The 19,370-nt window shown below is 43.4% G+C and overlaps 1 protein-coding gene across 1 annotated transcript in view; it reads right to left on the bottom strand.

The window, feature by feature from the left end:
* The window catches only part of Armh3 (armadillo like helical domain containing 3), a 200,564-nt gene that overhangs the window by 141,179 nt on the left and 40,015 nt on the right, over positions 1-19,370 (bottom strand). Inside the window, exons 9-15 of the mRNA XM_057779848.1 lie at positions 18,844-18,900; positions 17,400-17,443; positions 15,888-15,948; positions 13,867-13,913; positions 12,933-13,008; positions 10,838-10,931; positions 6,177-6,278 (exon numbers count right to left, since the gene is read on the bottom strand). Coding sequence (XP_057635831.1) covers positions 6,177-6,278; positions 10,838-10,931; positions 12,933-13,008; positions 13,867-13,913; positions 15,888-15,948; positions 17,400-17,443; positions 18,844-18,900 — 481 coding nt within the window. The remainder of the gene's footprint in view (positions 1-6,176; positions 6,279-10,837; positions 10,932-12,932; positions 13,009-13,866; positions 13,914-15,887; positions 15,949-17,399; positions 17,444-18,843; positions 18,901-19,370) is intronic.

Below are 19,370 nucleotides of genomic sequence, written 5' to 3'. Positions count from 1 at the left end.
TAGATATAAATATTGTAACTGTAATTCTTGCTTGATAACTGTTTTGTTATATGTAATTTGACTATGTTAAAGTTAAAGCCTTTCTTTTTGTTTAAACAGAAAAAGGGGAAATGTTATAGGAGGTTTTTCTATGTGTTGCTTTCATTGGTTGAATAAAGAAGCTGCCTTGGCCTTTTGATAGGGTAGCACTTAGGTAGGCGGAGTGGACAGAACTGAATGCTGGAAAGAAGGGAGATGGAGAACCACCATGAAGCTGCCAGGTCAGATACGCTGAATCTTTCCCGGTAAACCACAACCTCGTGGTAAACACAGATTAATAGAAATGGGTTAGATCAAGATGTGAGAGTTAGCCAATAGGAGGCTAGAGATAATGGGTCAGGCAGTGATTTAATTAATACAATTTCTGTGTGATTATTTTGGGTGTAAGCTAGCCAAGCTAGCTGGGATGAAAAGCAGGCCCACTCCTCCTGTTACAGAGTGTTCTTCCAAAGGACCGATGTTCAGTTTCCAGCATCCATGTTCTATCTCTGACACCCTCTTCGGGCACACCCATGCAACTCACCATACTTCTACACATATATGCATACATTTACACAAAAAAATGAATAAACCCAAAGGAAAGCATTTTACAGATGTCAATTGATACATACATTAGAAAAGAAGTATCTGAAAGCCAGGGATGGTAGTAACCACCTTTAATCCCAGCACTTTGATGGCAGAGAGAGCTGGATCTCTGAGTTCAAGGATCTCTGAGTTCTTGTCTACATAGTGTGAGTTCCAGGCCACTCAGAGCTACAGAGTGAGAACCTTTCTCAAACAAAGAAAAGAAAAAGATGTCTTGTCTGGGACAAAGAAAACATCAGCTCTACGGCTCCCAAGATCATAATGTGAAGCTGGGATCCGGTTTAGTGGTAGGGCATTTGGTCACCATGGATAAGGCTCTAGGTTCCATTCCCAGAACACAAAATACACACACACACAATGATCATGAGATCCTGTAACCAGGGCATAGCACAGCAAGTCTTAGGCTAAGACAGGGGATGAGATGGGCAAATGAAGCCACGGAACAATCATTTTTTTTCTTAAATAAACTATTCTGAATAAATAACCTTGCCCTTGCCATATTTAGACCTCCCACTTGCAAAAATATATTGCAGTCTACAGACACTGCGACCACACATACTGGCTATTACTTAGTCTGTAATTTGGACTTGTATTTATGAACCTGAAGTGACCAGGACAGAGGCTTACATAACTGTTAGAGCTAAAAAATATATTCCAAGAGCCTCGATTCACTGTGTTATATCAAGCAAAGCTTAAAAGTTCATTTTTCTGGGTCACATCCATACAATTTCTTTCTGCTGTGGTTGTTGCAATATTTGTAGAGAAAGGAACAGGCTACCCATTTCCATACAGAAGCAATAGCCTCAGGAAACTCAGATACACTAGAGTCTTGTTATCCTTGCCTGCCAGATCTCACTTCCAAGTCTCAGAGAACCAATCACCTCAGCAGTTCCCAATGGACTGTTCTGTTAGGAGTTGGTGACCTGGAATACCTGCATGGAGTTAACCTATGTTCTGTTAGGAGTTGATGACCTGGAATACCTGCATGGAGTTAACCCTATGTTCTGTTAGGAGCTGATGACCTGGAATACCTGCATGGAGTTAACCCTATGTTCTATGTTAGGAGTTGATGACCTGGAATACCTGCATGGAGTTAACCCTATGTTCTATGTTAGGAGTTGATGACCTGGAATACCTGCATGGAGTTAACCTATGTTCTGTTAGGAGTTGATGACCTGGAATACCTGCTTGGAGTTAACCCTATGTTCTGTTAGGAGTTGATGACCTGGAATACCTGCATGGAGTTAACCCTATGTTCTATGTTAGGAGTTGATGACCTGGAATACCTGCATGGAGTTAACCTATGTTCTGTTAGGAGTTGATGACCTGGAATACCTGCATGGAGTTAACCTATGTTCTGTTAGGAGTTGATGACCTGGAATACCTGCTTGGAGTTAACCCTATGTTCTATGTTAGGAGATAATGACCTGGAATACCTGCATGGAGTTAACCCTATGTAGTGCTTACTCTTCAAATAGTAACACGTGATACAAGAGGAGATGCCCAAGTTTCCAAGGCAGAGCTCTCCAATAATAGCGCACGCAGTGTCTGAACACAGCACACTTAGGCTCACACACCCAGGCTCCTTTTGGCTCTGGCGAGTCTTAGTTTCCCATATTGGTCTTTCAGTGTTTCCTCCTCACTCCAGAGCTCCTGAGCCTTCATCCCTTCCTCTCCAGAGCTCTTGAAAACCCTCACAACAGAAACCTGCTCACTTGGCAAACAAAAGCCTTCTGAAGTAAAAATCATGCCGAAAGGAGCCTAAACCCACCTCAGAGGCTCTTAGGACACTCTCCTCACATAAAGTAAGGCAGCAAAAACAATCCATTTTTAACAATTTTTGGTTCTACAATAAAATTTGACTTACAATATATGGAAATCTGAAGTTATTCATAGACTATAAGTTAATAACTCGAGTGGGCATGGTAGTACACATATGTAATTCCAATACTTGTAAACAGACAGGAGGATCAAGAGTTCAAGACTAGCCTCTACAACAGAACAAATATAAGACCAACCTAGGGTACCGGAGACAAAGAAAGAAACCAAGAGAGAGAAAGCAGGGAAGAGAGAGGAAGAGAAAGGAGAGAGAAGCTTTTTAAAGCAACAGCCCGTGGTAGAAGTCTGAATGAAAATGGCTCCCACTGGCCCACACGGAGTGGCACTATTAAGAGGTGTTAGAGTGGGTGTGGTCTTATTGGAGGAAGTGTGTCACTAGGGTGGGCTTTGAGATTTTAGATGCTCAAGCCAATCCCAGTGTCTGTCTGTCTGTCTGTCTGTCTGTCTGTCTCTCTCTCTCTCTCTCTCTCTCTCTCTCTCTCTCTCTCTTCCTGTTGCCTGCAAATCCAAATGTAGAACTCTCAGGTACCTCCCCAGCACCATGTCTGCCTGCATGCCTCCATGCTTCCCACCATGACAAAAGATTAAACCTCTGAACTGTAAGCCAGCCCCAAAGAAATGTTTTCCTTTGGCTGGGTGGTGGTGGTGCACACCTTTAATCCCAACACTTGGGAGGCAGAGGCAGGCAGGTCTCTGTGAGTTTGAGGCCAGCCTGGTCTACAAAGTGAGTTCCAGGATAGCCAGGGCTATTATACAGAGAAACCCTGCCTTTGAAAAAAAAATGTTTTTCTTTATAAGAGTTGCCATGGTCATGTTGTTTCTTCACAGAAATAGAAACCCTACCTAGCTGGGTGATGGTGGCGCACGCCTTTAATCCCAGCACTCGGGAGGCAGAGGCAGGCGAATCTCTGTGAGTTCGAGACCAGCCTGCTGGTCTACAAGAGCTAGTTCCAGGACAGGCTCCAAAACCACAGAGAAACCCTGTCTCGAAAAACAAAAACAAAAACAAAAAAGAAACCCTAACTAAAACACCATGGCTAATGCAGAAACCAGTAACTGTCAAAGCATCAAAACTAAGTAATGGTAGAATACTTGACCTTAAATGGGACGGCTTTATCACCTGCTCCAAGGCCTAGGAAACGTCAAAGAAGAGGGAACAAAAAGAATGTAAGAGCCAGAAGATAGTCATGCGGCAAAAAAGCGGCTTCTGGATATGACACAGCAATTACACCCATGAAGTCACTGTAGCTGGGGTTACATATCCATGACTTACCCAATATTGGGTATCAACATTTCACCTGAGGACCCACCCTTCCTTCTGGGACTACTGGCGATTAACAGCTACTTGGGGAGGAATGTCATTTTCTTCAGTAGTGTAGCTATGGATAAGTTACTCTTGCTCCAGAAAATAGCCTCCCACCCACACTGAGCAAGAAACTTGTAATTAAACTCAGGAGGTACTACAGATGGTCTCAACAATCATTGCTCTTTCAGAAGACATGACCTTGGTTCAGTTCCCAGCACTGACAGACAGCTCAAAAGTGTTCTTCATAACTCCAGCTCCAGGAGACCCAACACCTCCCAACCCCCACAGGCTACTACACTACACATGTGGTACATAAGCATGCGCTCAGGCACACATACACGTGAACATAAAACCAAACAGTATTTAAACTCAGTAGGCCACACACAAAAAGGAGTCATGAAAGTAGTATTGGAACGGGTGGTGGTGGCGCACGCCTTTAATCCCAGTACTCAGGAGGCAGAGACAGGGATCTCTGTGAGTTCGAGGTCAGTCTGGTCTACAAGAGTTAATTCCAGGACAGGCTCCAAAGGTACAGAGAAATCCTGTCTTGAAAACCAAAAGGAAAAAAATCTCTATTTTCAGGGCTAGCCAGTTCTTTCAAAAAGGCCAAAAACTTATAAACCATATCTTAAGGTCACTTAGCATCAATAAATTTAAATGTCAAAACCCAAATTAAGAAAGAAAGAAAGAAAGAGAGAGAGAGAGAGAGAGAGAGAGAGAGAGAGAGAGAGAGAGAGAGAGAAAGAAAGAAAGAAAGAAAGAAAGAAAGAAAGAAAGAAAGAAAGAAAGAAGTATTGGGGTAAAAGGTATACTGAGGTGTGGAGAGATGGCTTAGCAGTTAAGAGCACTGGCTACTCTTCCAGGGGTCCTGAGTTCAATTCCCAGCAGCAATAGGGTGGCTCACAAACTTCTCTAACTGTAGCCCCATGGGATATGATGCCCTTTTCTGACATGCATACCTAAAGACAAAACACTCCTATCTATAAATAAATCAATCATCAAAACAAGAGATGGGAACTTGTTGGGAAGAGGCTTTCAGTGGGAGAAAGAAGATCAAAGATCAGGACTGGGCATGGTGGTACACGCTTTAATCCCAGAAGTACAGAGGCAGAGACAGTGAATTGGGCCAGGCAGGTCTACACAGTGAGTGCCAGGCCACACAGGGCTAAACAGTGAGTCCCTGTGTCAGAATTTTAAAAAAAATGAAGAAAATTTAAATCTACTTAAAAAGCTATTAGCCGGGCGGTGGTGGCGCACGCCTTTAATCCCAGCACTCGGGAGGCAGAGGCAGGTGGATCTCTGTGAGTTCGAGACCAGCCTGGTCTACAAGAGCTAGTTCCAGGACAGGCTCCAAAGCCACAGAGAAACCCTGTCTCGAAAAACCAAAAAAAAAAAAAAAAAAGAAAAGAAAAAAGCTATTAAAGTTCATTGTCTAAATGTATGACACTGTCCATTCTGTAAAAAGAGGGAAGAGATTTGAGGGTAACTGAAGAAACTTCAATAGGAACTAAATCTCACACACTCTTAGAGAGCCATTTTGGGGTTTTGTAGATATAATAATGACATTTTAGCTACCTGGGAAAGTGTTTTTTATTTCTGGAGGTGCAGGCCAAAGTGAACTTTGTGAACTAGTGATACCCACAGTGTTCTTTAAAGTGTCACAGCCAAACAACGAAGACACAAAAAGGAACTAAGGCAGATGAGACAGCAGAATGTCAGTGGAATGCAGGTGGTCACTGAACATAGATAGATAGATAGAAAGACAGACAGACAGACAGGCAGATCTCAATTTGTCTCAAAACCACAACAAAAGACAAAAATCAGAACCAAAAAGAGAAAGAAAGTTGCAGCAAAATGAAGACCAGAAGACCTGGAAATAGGAAAGGAAAAGCAGCACTGCTCCAGACCGGCGGGTATGATGGTGTTACTCTGTAGTCCAGGAGTTCAAAGGCCCCTAGCTCACAGTAATAATCCCAGCACTCAGTTCTCTCCCTCTTCTGCACTGCATCTAGGGTTAGCGGCTTGTCTCCTTTAAGCGATAAACAGCACAGCCCCCCGAGTCCCCTGACTCTCACCAGAGTTGATGCTCCCAATGTGCATCCTCAGAAGGGAATCCCCTGAAGGGTGCTAACCTCACAGAACTCCCACAGAAGAACGTGCATCCACACCAAGACCTCCTAAGCACACCTGCTAATTCTGGGAATCAACTTTTTTTCCTTTTCTATATTTAAGCCCTCTCCTCCAACTTCAGGTTTTCCCAACACCATCTAACTGTCACCCAGCAGTGAGAAATCAGAGCCCAGGTCCATCACCTGCCCAGGAGGCCCCAATAGGTCATAGATGAAAGCCTCAAAATTCAGCCACTGCTCTCTGATGTTAGGCACGCCTCCAAGACAACATGTCTTACCTTTAGTGTCCTGCATGACAATCGAGCTATACTTTAAGAAGGTTATCAGTAGGTTACTGGTCTGTACATCTGCATCCAGTGAGAGTTCCACAGAACTTATGACTGGAATAGAACAAATAAAACACTTAGCCCATAACATATTCCACCTAACACTCTACCCACATAGCCAATTTGCCAGCAGGCAAGGAAATGACTAAATAAGCTTTTCCCACAACAGAAGGAGGACCGTACTTTCCATAAAACTTCTATTTACTCTCACTAGGCCTCTTGAACCCCTGTGTCCCATGCTCCCCCAAACCTGCCAACCTTCTTTTTCATCTAGGGTCAATCCAGAGTTTTTCTCCTAATACACTAGAAAAGGATATAATTCTATTCCAGCCCCAAGTAATCAAGTTCAAGGTCCTTCTTAGAGGCACTGTCATTTCTAACTCGAGGAAAAGTTATACTGAATATAAATGAGCCTGCTTTGACGAGTCTCTTACTTAAAATAAAGGAAGAATTCTTCCTAATAAGGAGAAATTTGCTCAGTACGAGAACAAGCCCTTACACTAAAAGTACCCAATATGAAAGGAGCGAAAGTTGAGGCAGAACTATGTGCAAATTCTACCCCTTAGTTCTTCCCCATGAAAAGGAACCTGAAATGCAACAGCAGAGAGAAAACAGGGCACATCACTGAGCAGCATCCTGGACTGGAAGTTTACATATCTAGCCTCTGCTTCTAGAAGATCCTTCGGTCCACTGTCCTGGCCCCAGTGCACAGCGGGGAATCAGAATCAACCCAAGCACAGCAGCTTCCACTTGGAGTTCCCAAGATTTAAAGATGTTAAATTAGAGTTAGTCAGCCGGGCAGTGGTGCACGCCTTTAATCCCAGCACTCGGGAGGCAGAGGCAGGCGGATCTCTGTGAGTTTGAGGCTAGCCTGATCTACAAGAGCTAGTTCCAGGACAGGCTCCAAAGCTACAGAGAAACCCTGTTTCAAAAAACCAAAAAAGCCGGGCGGTGGTGGCGCACGCCTTTAATCCCAGCACTCGGGAGGCAGAGGCAGGCGGATCTCTGTGAGTTTGAGACCAGCCTGGTCTACAAGAGCTAGTTCCAGGACAGGCTCCAAAACCACAGAGAAACCCTGTCTCGAAAAACAAAACAAAACAAAAAAAAAACCAATAAAATAAAATAATAGAATTAGTCAACCACCTAGTGCTTTAACAGTGTCTAAAACATAACACATACACAAAAAGAGCCTCATGATGGCCCAGCAACATTTGAAAATCTATAGCATTCGGCTGTATTTTTAAACTATGAACACACTTCTAAGTTTGGGATATTAGTCATAATATATATTCATGACTATAATGGATCCCTCTGGAGCTATTACAATGCATGCAAAGGACATTCACTAACAATGGGAAACACTGTACATTATGGTTCCACAATACACAGCAAAAAGCCTTATGAGAAGAAATTAGCATGCCCAATCCTTGGCTGTTTTCCCATATATTGGCCCCCAAGAACAAATAAAAAAAGATAAGTTTATTTTTATATTGAAACACTAACAGATGTCCTAGTCAGACTGGGCTATAGATAAGACTCTGTCTCAAAAACAACAAACCTATACGGTCTCATAGGCTGCCATTTCAAACCACAACCATTCTGAACTCAGAACCCATAATCACTCCTTTGTTATCTAACTGGAAAGTGGAAGTTTTAGCCCACTCACGCACAGTGATAACTAGAAAACTATCTTACATAATATGTAGAAATATAGAACTATATATATTTTTAGTTTACCAGAAAGTCCTCTCATGCCAAGGCGGAGTTGTCAAATGTCAAGTCTGAGCTGCGAACAAATGTTACAGCTAACTGCTGGCTTTTAAAAATAATAGCACCAGTGACATACCTTAAATATAACTGGGCTACAGAGCAGCACTATAATTAAAAACCAGAAATTGAAAATAAGGCTACAATACTTAGGACCCCTACAGTAAGGAAATGAGTTAGAAGAAAAAAATAAAATAAAGGCAGAATCAAATCCCTCACAGTGTAAAATCTCCCTCGTAAGCAAGCATCGCTCCTTAACGCTGCCTTTATAATGTTTCTCAGGAGCTTTTGTCAAGAGAGACAGTCATCTGAAAGTGAGCTGACTTGTTCCCAATAGCAGGCTAAAAGCTCAGAGGTTGTAGGTAAGCACAAATCCTGCCATTGCATAATCAAGGGTGTGGGTGAAGTGTTCACAATCAACAGCTGAAAGGCAGTTCTCTCAAGCATCCAAGCATCACATGGAACTGAGAACACACACACTCACAAACACACATTTATGGCTTTGGATATCCATGGTAACTAGGCAAGCTCCATCCTTAAAGAGAGTGTACAGTGTTTCCATCGGCTTAGCAGTGACCTGAATAAACAGACAAGTAGGCAATCCTCACTATGCTTCTGCTCATTAAGATATTTTGGCATTTGGGTTTCAATTCTAAAAAGCCACAATTTGCTGTCATAGATCTGAAGATCAATGACAGTTCCTTGCCATACTTCTCTGCTGCTTATACTGCATTAAAATTCGAATGTTCAGAGCTATATAAAAATGTGGTGGTGCACACCTTTAATCCCAGCACTAGGAAGCCAGAGGCAGGAGGATCTATCTCTGTGAGTTCAAGGCCAGCAGCCTGGTCTACAGAGTGAGTTCCAGGACAGACAGGGCTACACAAAGAAACCCTGTCTGAAAAACACCAAGATGGGCTGACTCTAGCATCGCCCCCATCTACGGCCTGAAGCGACTGGTCTTGTGGAACCATAGCCCCAGGATCTCCATGACTCGTGCAACATCAGGATATCTGAGGGGAGTGTCTTGGAGGAGTCAGGACTAAAGGTGTAGAGAAGCCAAAGGCCAACAACTCACTGCAACCAACATTTCCAAGGAAGGTTCTTTGGGCAAACGGGTCTCCTGTGTGCTACACAGCAGCTCCACGACAACAATCAATGTATGACAGAGAGGCAGGCAAGAGGTTTTTGGGGGGCTGTGGGGGTGGCTACAAGGTGGCAAACATGGAAGATGGGACTTGGGACTGGGAAATGAGTGCGATTGGGGCGCAGGATGTGATATTCCAAAAGAATCAACAAAAAAAAAAAGTTACATTAAAAAAATGTAGGGGGTGAACAACAACACTAGTTTCTTTTTGAGACAGGGTTTCTCTGTGTGACAGCTCTGGTTGTCCTGTCCTGGAATTCACTTTGTAGACCAGGCTGGCCTTGAACTCACAGAGGTCCACCTGCCTCTGCCTCCCGAGAGCTGGAATTAAAGGTGTGCGCCACCACAGCCCAGGCACTTGAACTGGTGCTCCTCCCTCCAACTCCTCCAGCTGGGATTACAGGCATATACTACCACACATGGATTTAAATAAAATGCTTACTCTTAAGATTTATTTTTATAATTTTTAATTATGTGGATGTGTGTGTGTAAGTAGGGCTTGAGTGTAAGGAAGGTTCCCTGTGAGCACAGCAGCTGAGAGCTGCCTGACGCGGGTGCTGGGAACTGAACTCAAGTGCTCTGCAATAGGAGTGCTGTTTCCTTACACACAGAAGAAACACTCCACTCAACTATCTTGCCAAATTTTCTCTGGAACTTCAGAAAGCCTAAAGAATAGCATCATATACTTTTCTTTCTTTCTTTCTTTTTAAGTATAGTCTACTGTGTCACCTAGGATTGTCTCAAATTATTGTGCTCAAGTGGCTTTCCCACTTCAGACTCCAAACGCTGGGAAAATAGGGCACATGACACAGTCTCCAATGCAGACAAATTTCTTCCCTTTCTTTTTCCTTTTCTCTTTCTCTCCTTCTTCTTACTCGGTCTTAGGGGTTAAACACAGGGCTCATGCATGCTGGGCAAGTACTCTACACTAAGTCATATCCTCATCTCATTTTAAAACTTAGACAGGGCCGGGCGGTGGTGGCGCACGCCTTTAATCCCAGCACTTGGGAGGCAGAGGCAGGTGGATCTCTGTGAGTTCGAGACCAGCCTGGTCTACAAGAGCTAGTTCCAGGACAGGCTCCAAAACCACAGAGAAACCCTGTCTCGAAAAACCAAAAAAAAAAAAAAAAAAAAAAAAAAAAAAAAACTTAGACAGGGCCACGATAAATTGACCAGGTTGGCCTTTAACTCATTAGGCAGACCAAGCAGGCCTTGAATTTGTAATCTTTCTACCTCAGCCTCCAAGTAGCTGGGATTACAGATGTGTACCAACATTAATTACCCACTCAAACAAATTAAAAGAATTAACAAATGTATTCTTTGCTCAATACAGCTGTGCTTAGCACTGAAAGATCTAGAATCAGCCAGGCAATGGGTGGTACATGCCTTTAATCCCAGCACTTAGGAGGCAGACAGATTTCTGAGTTTAAGGCCAGCCTGGTCTACAGTGAGAGTTCCAGGGCAGTTAGGGCTACACAAAGAAACCTTGTCTCTAAAAACTAAAGAGGAAAGAAGGAGGGGAGGGAGGGAGGGAAGGAGGAAGGGAGAGAGGGAGGAAGGAAAGGAAGGAAGGAAGGAAGGAAGGAAGGAAGGAAGGAAGGAAGGAAGGAAGGAAGGAAGGAAGGAGAAAAAAAAAACAAGAAAAAGAAAGATCTAAACTCATATTTAACCAAGAACACAATAAAAGTGGTGGCCTCACCATCAGAGGAGGGTGGAGTGGTCCCAAGTGGTGTGACTGGGGCTGTTGGAGCAGGACTGACAGGGGTTGTCACCAACCCCATTTCTGGGTGGCTCTGAAAGAGGAACAGATGAGTAAGAAAACAGAAAATATAGTTCCCTTTAAGTATCCTCCACTAAGCATGCTCCCTGGCTTTCCAGGATCAAAACGAGACTACCAAGCTCACTGAGGACCTGCATTTGGTGCCCTGAATGCTTAAAACCTATGGATGCCTGCTAAGCTCTATCAAGAACCGCTGTGGGTTAATTTTCATTATGAAATTTGGATTCCATTACACAAGTTTTTCTGTAAAGCCTCATATTTAAAAAACCAATAAATTATTCAGATGTATGAACTATTTTCATGACCACAGAACTGACAAACAGATGTAGGTAAACTAAGGGGATACTAGGAACCATAAAAGGAGCTAGGCTGATAGCAGCCTTACTGTTAAAAAAGAAAAATAAATAAATAAATAAATAAATAAAAGAGCATGTAGGCTAGCAAGAAAGCTCAGAGGGTAAGGTACTCATTGCCAAGTTGATGACCTGAATTTGGTACCTAGGATCCACATGGTAGAAGGAAAGAATATGAAGTTTCAGGATTATTTTTTCTTTTTTCTTTTTTTTTTTTTTTTTCGTTTTTCGAGACAGGGTTTCTCTGTGGCTTTGGAGCCTGTCCTGGCACTAGCTCTTGTAGACCAGGCTGGCCCCGAACTCACAGAGATTTGCCTGCCTCTGCCTCCGAGTGCTGGGATTAAAGGTGTGCGCCACCACCGCCCGGCCTCAGGACTATTTTTTCATACTGGTTTTTCATTGATTTTTATTGAGCTCTACATTTTTCTCTGCTCCCCTCCCTGCCTCTCACATCCCCCCTACAACCAACTTCCAAAAGTTATCCAGTTATTCTCTGAACTCTACACTAACACCCCCAACACACACACACACAAAGTGTAAGGAAAAACCATGCAAGAATATGTACAGTGCAAAGGCAGAGGCAAAAATCTAGCATGGACAATGTAGGTGACCCCGTGTCCTTGGTTTTCCTCAGCTACTGCCACGTCAACTGGAAGAAGGAAGTTCAAGAGTCGCTCTTTGTAGAATCCACTCTCCTTTCCTTTTTTTTTAAATTATTATTTTATGTGCATTGGTGTTTGCCTGCAAGTATGTCTGTGTGAGTATGCCAGATCTTGGAGTTAAAAGACAGTTGTGAGCTGCCATGCAGGTGCTGGGAATTGAACCTGGGTCTTTTGCAACAGTAGCCAGTGCTTTCAACCGATGAGCCATCACTCCTGCCCCAGCCCTTTCTGTTTTCAACAGTTTTGCCAGTCCTTTACCTTCCCCACCTCTTCTTGAGTCAGTTATGGAATTTGATAGACAGACAAGAAACTTGGTAAAAATAGCAAACTTTCTTAATTACCTTATGAAAACTAGTAAGAGTTCAAAACATACCCCAAAACAGCATATTGTTTTCAAAACATGGCCTTACTTTTTTTTTTTTTTTTTTATGGCCTTACTTTTTAGTTAAAATTCTACTAGTAGATTCCTTTAAAAGAAACATACACACAGGCACGGTAGCATAAACTTTTAATCCCAGAATTCAGGAAGCAGAGACAGGTGGCCTAATATGTACAAGGTCCTGGATTTAATCCTACAATATCACAAAAACAAAAGATAAATAAAATGGAATTTGAGGGAGAAAAGGATTGGGGAGCTGGGGTGTGTCTCACTTTGCAGCCTTGGCTGGCCTGGAACTGGATGTACAGCCCAGGCTATCCTTGAACTCATAGAAATGCACCCGCTTCTCTCCCCAGTGCTAGTATTAAGGTACAGGCCACCACACTCAGCCAGTATTGGGACTTTTAAGAGAACCAACCCAAGGGAACTGGAAAGATGGCTCAGAGGTTAGGAGCACTGACTTCCAGAAGTCCTGAGTTCAATTCCCAGCAATCACATGGTGACTCACAACCATCTGTAATGAGATCTGATGCCCTCTTCTGGCTACAGGCAAACATTCAGACACAGCACTGTATACATAACAAAAAAATAAATCTTAAAAAAAGAAAAAGATAACCAACCTGAGCTAATACTGTGATGAAGTTTCGATTTAAATGTACAGCTTCATAAAGTGCCAGAAGAATGGCCTCGTTGGTTCTAAGGAAAAAGAGAACAAATCAGATTCCTTCTTAAAGAGTAAAGAATGTAAAACACAACCATTGGCCGGGCAGTGGTGGCGCACGCCTTTAATCCCAGCACTTGGGAGGCAGAGACAGGCGGATCTCTGTGAGTTCGAGACCAGCCTGGTCTACAAGAGCTAGTTCCAGGACAGGCTCGAAAAACCAAAAAAAAAAAAAAAACAAACACAACCATCAAGAGCTCCTCACTGTCAATCCCTCTATTTAGCCTTTGAACTAAAGGCAAAAGAGCACAGGTTAAAGGCCAATTCTTCCCACCCCTACCCAGCTAAACCTGAGGGGGTTGACACCCAGCCCTGAGGCATTTCAGTCACTGCACTTGGGAGACAGAGCTAGTAATGATGACCTAATGACCTAATGCTCTGCGGGCAGAAGTAACAGGATTACCACAAACTCAAGGCCAGCCAGGATCTACACAGAGAGAGTTCCAGGGCAGCCAGGACTACACAAGGCAAGATCATGTCTCAAAAACTTTATTTTTTCTTTAAGGCAGGGTCTCATGTTGCACAGATTGGCCTCAGCTCACTATGTAGCAGAGGGTGAGGGTAAACATCTGATCCTCCCATCTGCACCTCAGGAGTGCTGGGATAACAGGCATATGCCAATCACACTCAGTTTATTTAAGGACATCAAGCAGACGCTCTATCAACGCCTCTAAAGTAGAGATCTCCAAGAACCCATGGTTGCCTAAACCCCAAGAAACACTGGAAAAATCATTTTAAAAGGTTGTAATCTATAAAAGGTTGCGAGGAGGTGACACTTTCTGCTCTGTGCTCTCGAGTCAGCAAGAGAGCACACACAACGTCCAAGTACTTACTGTACCGAGATCTTCTCAGGGGCATCTGCTATGAACATGCTGCCCACCTGTGGACGGAAGGAGGAAGCACAGATTGTACACAGGAGGCCAAAAGAGAGGCTCTGGGCTTAACCAGTGAAAAACCATTGCTTCTAGTAGCAAACAAGGAACTCAGGACCATCAGTGACACACAAAAACCAGTCCACTGGCCGGGCGATGGTGGCTCACGCCTTTAATCCCAGCACTCGGGAGGCAGAGGCAGGCGGATCTCTGTGAGTTCGAGACCAGCCTGGTCTACAGAGCTAGTTCCAGGACAGGCTCCAAAGCCACAGAGAAACCCTGTCTCAAAAAACCAAAAAACAGTCCACTGTGAAAACCGTAAAAGACTTAGGAATAATAAATGAAATAATGAGATTCCTACTACATCATCTAGGCTTTCAATGTGTAAGTTTAGTGACAACGCCAAGGTAGATGTCAGCCTAAATATTCTAACCACGGCATGTTTCCTGGAAACTGCTTATGTGCAATCAGAACTGACTCACAGAGAACTTCAAGCTTATCCTGATACCTACAACTACAATCCCAAAGTCACAAGTTCAAGGTTAGTCTGGGCTACATAGACTATGTAGGGGCCGACCTGAGCTATAGTGTCAAAAACTTGTCTCAAAAGGAATAAAAGAATTTTTTAAACTTCAGAGAGAGTAGACTGCTATCAACCAGCTAGAACTGTTGATGTAGAACCTGTTCTCCTTTCAGATGACAGGGTTTGAGCTTACATACTGTCAAGGATGGCAAATAAACACCTGGCACAAGTTGCCTTTAATACATGTGATTCCAGAAGTCAGATGTGGTGGTGCACACCTGCAAATTAAGTGCTTGAGAAGTAGAAGGTCAGGAGTTCAAAATCATCCTCAGCTACATAACAAGTTCAATGCCAGCCTGGGTTTCAAGATACTCAACCTTAAAAAAATTTTGAAGATGTCTGAGAACAATATATCTAATTAACATAATCAAATATCAATATAAAATTCATGCTTCATAGCCTCTGAAACACTTCAGTGACTTATGTCTCAGAGTTATAAGATTCTTTTAAAATCAGGCTCTAAACCAGGTGGTGGTGGCGCACGCCTTTAATCCCAGCACTTGGGAGGCAGAGGCAGGCGGATCTCTGTGAGTTCGAGACCAGCCTGGTCTACAAGAGCTAGTTCCAGGACAGGCTCCAAAACCACAGAGAAACCCTGTCTCGAAAAAAAAAAAACCAAAATAAAATCAGGCTCTAAGAAGAAAAGGGTAAGAATGCACAGGCACCAGGAGAAAAACTGCCTGGGGTGAGAGAAACAGTTGTTCTGTGCAAGAAGCTGTCTCAGCTCTAGGGTGCTTGAACACTAATGCCCCCCAACAAAGATGGGTTCCAATTTTGCCTACATTTTAGGATCCACTAGACTTATATATCTCCCTTTCTCTTTTTCCTTTTTACACTTTTTAACTTTCTTTATCTTCTTTTAAGATTTCTCTTATTGCCAGGAGGTGGTAGTGAACGTCTTCAGTGCCAGCCTGTGGTTTCAGTGATTGCCTAGCATTCCCAAGCTCAGCTTCAATCCTCAGCACTACGTAAACAGAGCATGGAAGTGACAAACCTGATCCAGTCATTAGGGATCATGTGGCTACAGAAGACTGCAAAAGGCCACTGGGGAGGACTCCCGTCTAGCCTGTGTTCTACAGTCAGCCTCCAAACAGAACCAACTCGTTCTTGAAAAGGATTTTTGACTATGTTGCCCAAGTTGGTCTTGCATATGTAGGTTCAAGTAATTCTCCTCATCTTACCAAGTAGCTAGGACTACAAAGTCAATTCTTTTGTTGATGTTTCTGCTTGGTTTGAGACAGAGCCTCTCTATATAACAACAACAACAAAAAAAAAAAATTGGCCTTGCAGTCCCAGCTACCATTATTTCAAACATATCCAAACTGAGCCTAAATATGCCTACCCCTGAAGGCTTCCTGTACTTCTCAACAGGAAGAGAAAAAGCACAAGTAGAACTTACCATATTTGTTAAAGCAGAGAAAAAACCACTCTGGTGTTCTTCTTCCTTGTCTTTATACTGCCTAAAAAAAATAGCCAAATTAAACTTCAGGAATTTTTTTTACCAAGTATATATTCAACCCTGACATTCTAGGTAACCAGGGCAGCGTACTCTCAGAACGTCTGACTCCAGAACTAAAGCATGATGACGCTCTAGCCGCGGCAGTCCCCCGCAAGCTGAGAGCACCCATCTGCTCTGGAGGGAGTGTGTACCAAAATGCCTGGCTACTTTGGGAGAGACTTAGAAAGCAAGCTGCAAAGTGTGAAATTCCTCTAGCATATGGCTGATCTAGTTATTTCCCAAACAGATGATTACTTGAAAAGTGTGGCAGTGAAAATCCTTTCAGGCTGTGACAGTGAAAACCTTGTTTGTTTGAAGGAGAAAGAAAGTTGAAGAGCTAAAACATTTGTGGAGAAAGGGACATACCGGCTGGCCCTTAGTGGGATTACAGATTCCTGGTTTCCATTCATGGAATGCCAAATCCTTCCCCATCCATGGGATGAAGAAAAGCAAGAATCAATTTAAGAGACTAAACAAGGACTCTTGGAAGTTGAACCACTAATGAAAAGAAACAGTTGGTTCATGAGTATAACTCAGTAATAGAGGTTGTTCTTAGCTTGCACAAGGCCCCCCGGGTTCAATCCCCAGGGGAAGAAAGAAACATTTGCAAATCTGTTAAATAAGACCTAACTCAATATGCTTTCTCTTTTCTATTCTTTTTTTTTAATATTTATTTATTTATTATGTATACAATGTTCTGTCTGTGTGTATTCCTGAAGGCCAGAAGAGGGCACCAGACCTCATTACAGATGGTTGTCAGCCACCATGTGGTTGCTGGGAATTGAACTCAGGACCTTTGGAAGAGCAAGCAATGCTCTTAACCGCTGAGCCATCTCTCCAGCCCCATCTCTTTTCTATTCTTTTAAAGAATTTTAGCCAGGCTTGGTGGTGCACACCTTTAATCCCAACACTCAGAAAAAAAAAAAGACAGGTGGATCTCAAGGTTTGAGGTTACCCTGGTCTGGCCTTTTCAATTTTCAGGACAGCCAGGGCTAAACAAAGAAACCCTGTCTCAAAAACAAACAGACAACAACAAAACGAGTTTTAAAGTGGTTTTCATGAGCTTTCCTACATGGAAAATGGCATTTATGAGGCTCACTGAACAAAAAGGAAAGCCTGCTCTGTAGCTAAAGAGCTAATGAAATGCTCTGTAACAAACACCAAAGGCTGAAAGAGAATGTGCCTAATTGTTTAAACTAAAGGTGGGCATTAACTTGAGGGCTGCTTTTCCCAGATAGGAAACAAAGCCCCACGGATACCAGCAGGCTGAGCAGGTGCATCTGCATGCAGCCAGACCTCTAACTATGCTTTGGGATAGGCTAGGAATTTTTATCTACGAATTCTAATGAACCTCTTCCTTACTCGCCCAGTTCAAGAGAAACAGCCTTTTCCCCTGCGGAGAAGTAGACTCACCTATTGTACTCAGACAAAGCCTGAGTGATCACAAGCCCCATTCCCTAGAAGAGAAAACACAGCACAGTTGAAGCAAGCAGGGAGCCCTAGGTGCTGGTGGCACTGCTACAGCTCAGCTACAGCTCAGTCAGGGAGAACATAAACCCTAAAGTCTATACCCAGGAAGTTCCACCAGAAAGCAGCCTTCAAGAACAGAAATTCTGCTGGGGTGGGGGGAGGGATGGCACACGTCTCCCAGCACTTGGGAGGCAGAGGCAGTTGAATCTCTATGAATCCGAGGCCAGCCTGGTCTACAAAGCAAATTATAAAACAGCTAGGACTATTACACAGAGAAACCCTATCTCAAAAAACAAAACAAAACAACAACATTAGAGGATAAGGAGAGAAAGCCAAATACTGGTCACCCTTTTCTCCCTACAGTCAGAAAGCAGAAGTCACTTTGCAAAATTTTCAGGACACATATAGCAGATATACATCATCCTTAATGTTTCAGCTTCCAAGAGTCAGGCCACGAACAGTATCAACTCTTTTCTGCACACAGGAAGTTCAGGGCTAGAGAGGTGGCACGGTGATAAGGAGCATTTCCTGCGCAGATTTAGTTCCCAGCACCCACAAGGAGGCTCAAACCATTCTAACTCCAGTTCCTGGAAATCTGACGCCGCCCTCTGGTCTTTTCAGACACCAGGCACCACAGACGGCGCCACAGGAGGATGTACACTGGTAACCCGGCACTGAAGAGGCTGCAACAGGAGGGCTAGGGATTTAAGGTCAGCTTGGACTACACAGTGAGACTCGAAAAACAAAAACCAAACTCATGATAAAGTACTCTGCTTTCTGGGATTTTTTTTTTTTGGGGGGGGGGAGGCGGTTGTTTGTTTGTTTCTCTGGAGAGAAGGTTTCTCTGTGTAGCCCTGGCTGTCCTGGAACTCTGTAGACCAGACTGACCTCAAACTCACAGAGATCCACTGCCTCTGACTTCCCAGTTCTGGGATTAAAGGTGTGCACCACCACCAATAAGCTTCGGATTAATTTTTTATCTGTTTATTGTGCACTGGAAATTGAACCCAAAATTTGTAAGTTCTATCCCCAGCCCTTTTTCTTCTGAGACAGGCCGTACTAGTACCACAGGACAGCTCTTAACCTGAATTTTCTGACCAGTTTCCATTACAAGCACCACCACCCCAGCTTCTCTCTATTGTTTGTTTTTGTTGTTGTTGTTTTGAGACAGGGTTTTTCTGTGTAATGTTTCGGGCTGTCCTGGAACTCACTCTGTAGATCAGGCTAGCCTTAGACTCACAGAAAGCCTCCTGCCTCTGACTCCCCAGTGCTGGGATTAAAGGCATGCACCACCACCACCCAGCAGCTTCTCTCTTCTTAGGGTCCACTGAAAATAAGGCCACAGCAAGTGAGATAACACCAAAAGCTCAAGAACCCAGAGACTCACATTCAGCGTAGCTTCATCATCCACAATGGACAGCTTCACGATATAAGGGTTCACCGACTGCAGGAAGAGAGAAGAGTGAAGGTGAGTGCCACCAAGCTGAGAAAGGCTGTTAGCTGATTAAGAAAGGGATAACAAAATGCTTCTGCAAGCCCTATTTCCACAGCGATGCTCCCAACATCCAAACCCAAGGCATCTTGCCTGCTGACAGCCCCTATTTCCAGTGACTCTCTCATCTCACATGGGTATCTGTCAAGTGCACATGTGTGCATGTCTGCACACACACACAAATGTCAGTTCTACTCTACCTACATTTTCCTCGACGTTGAATTAGTTCATGTTTATGTTCATTTACCTCTCCTCTTTTTCCTTCTTCTAAAAAGTGAATACTCTGAAAAACTCAATTTGTCCTGTCCTATGAGTCCGTAGGGATAGTGGTCTTTTGAGAGAAATAAAACCTTCTTTCCCTTAAGACACATATTTGTAAGTTGCTAACTTACACGCTCATCCCAAAGGCTCTCTAACCATTT

The sequence above is a fragment of the Chionomys nivalis genome, chromosome 8, assembly GCF_950005125.1.
Source record: "Chionomys nivalis chromosome 8, mChiNiv1.1, whole genome shotgun sequence".
NCBI classification, from domain to species: Eukaryota; Metazoa; Chordata; class Mammalia; order Rodentia; family Cricetidae; genus Chionomys; species Chionomys nivalis.
This window is presented reverse-complemented; position numbering and strand designations above follow the sequence as displayed.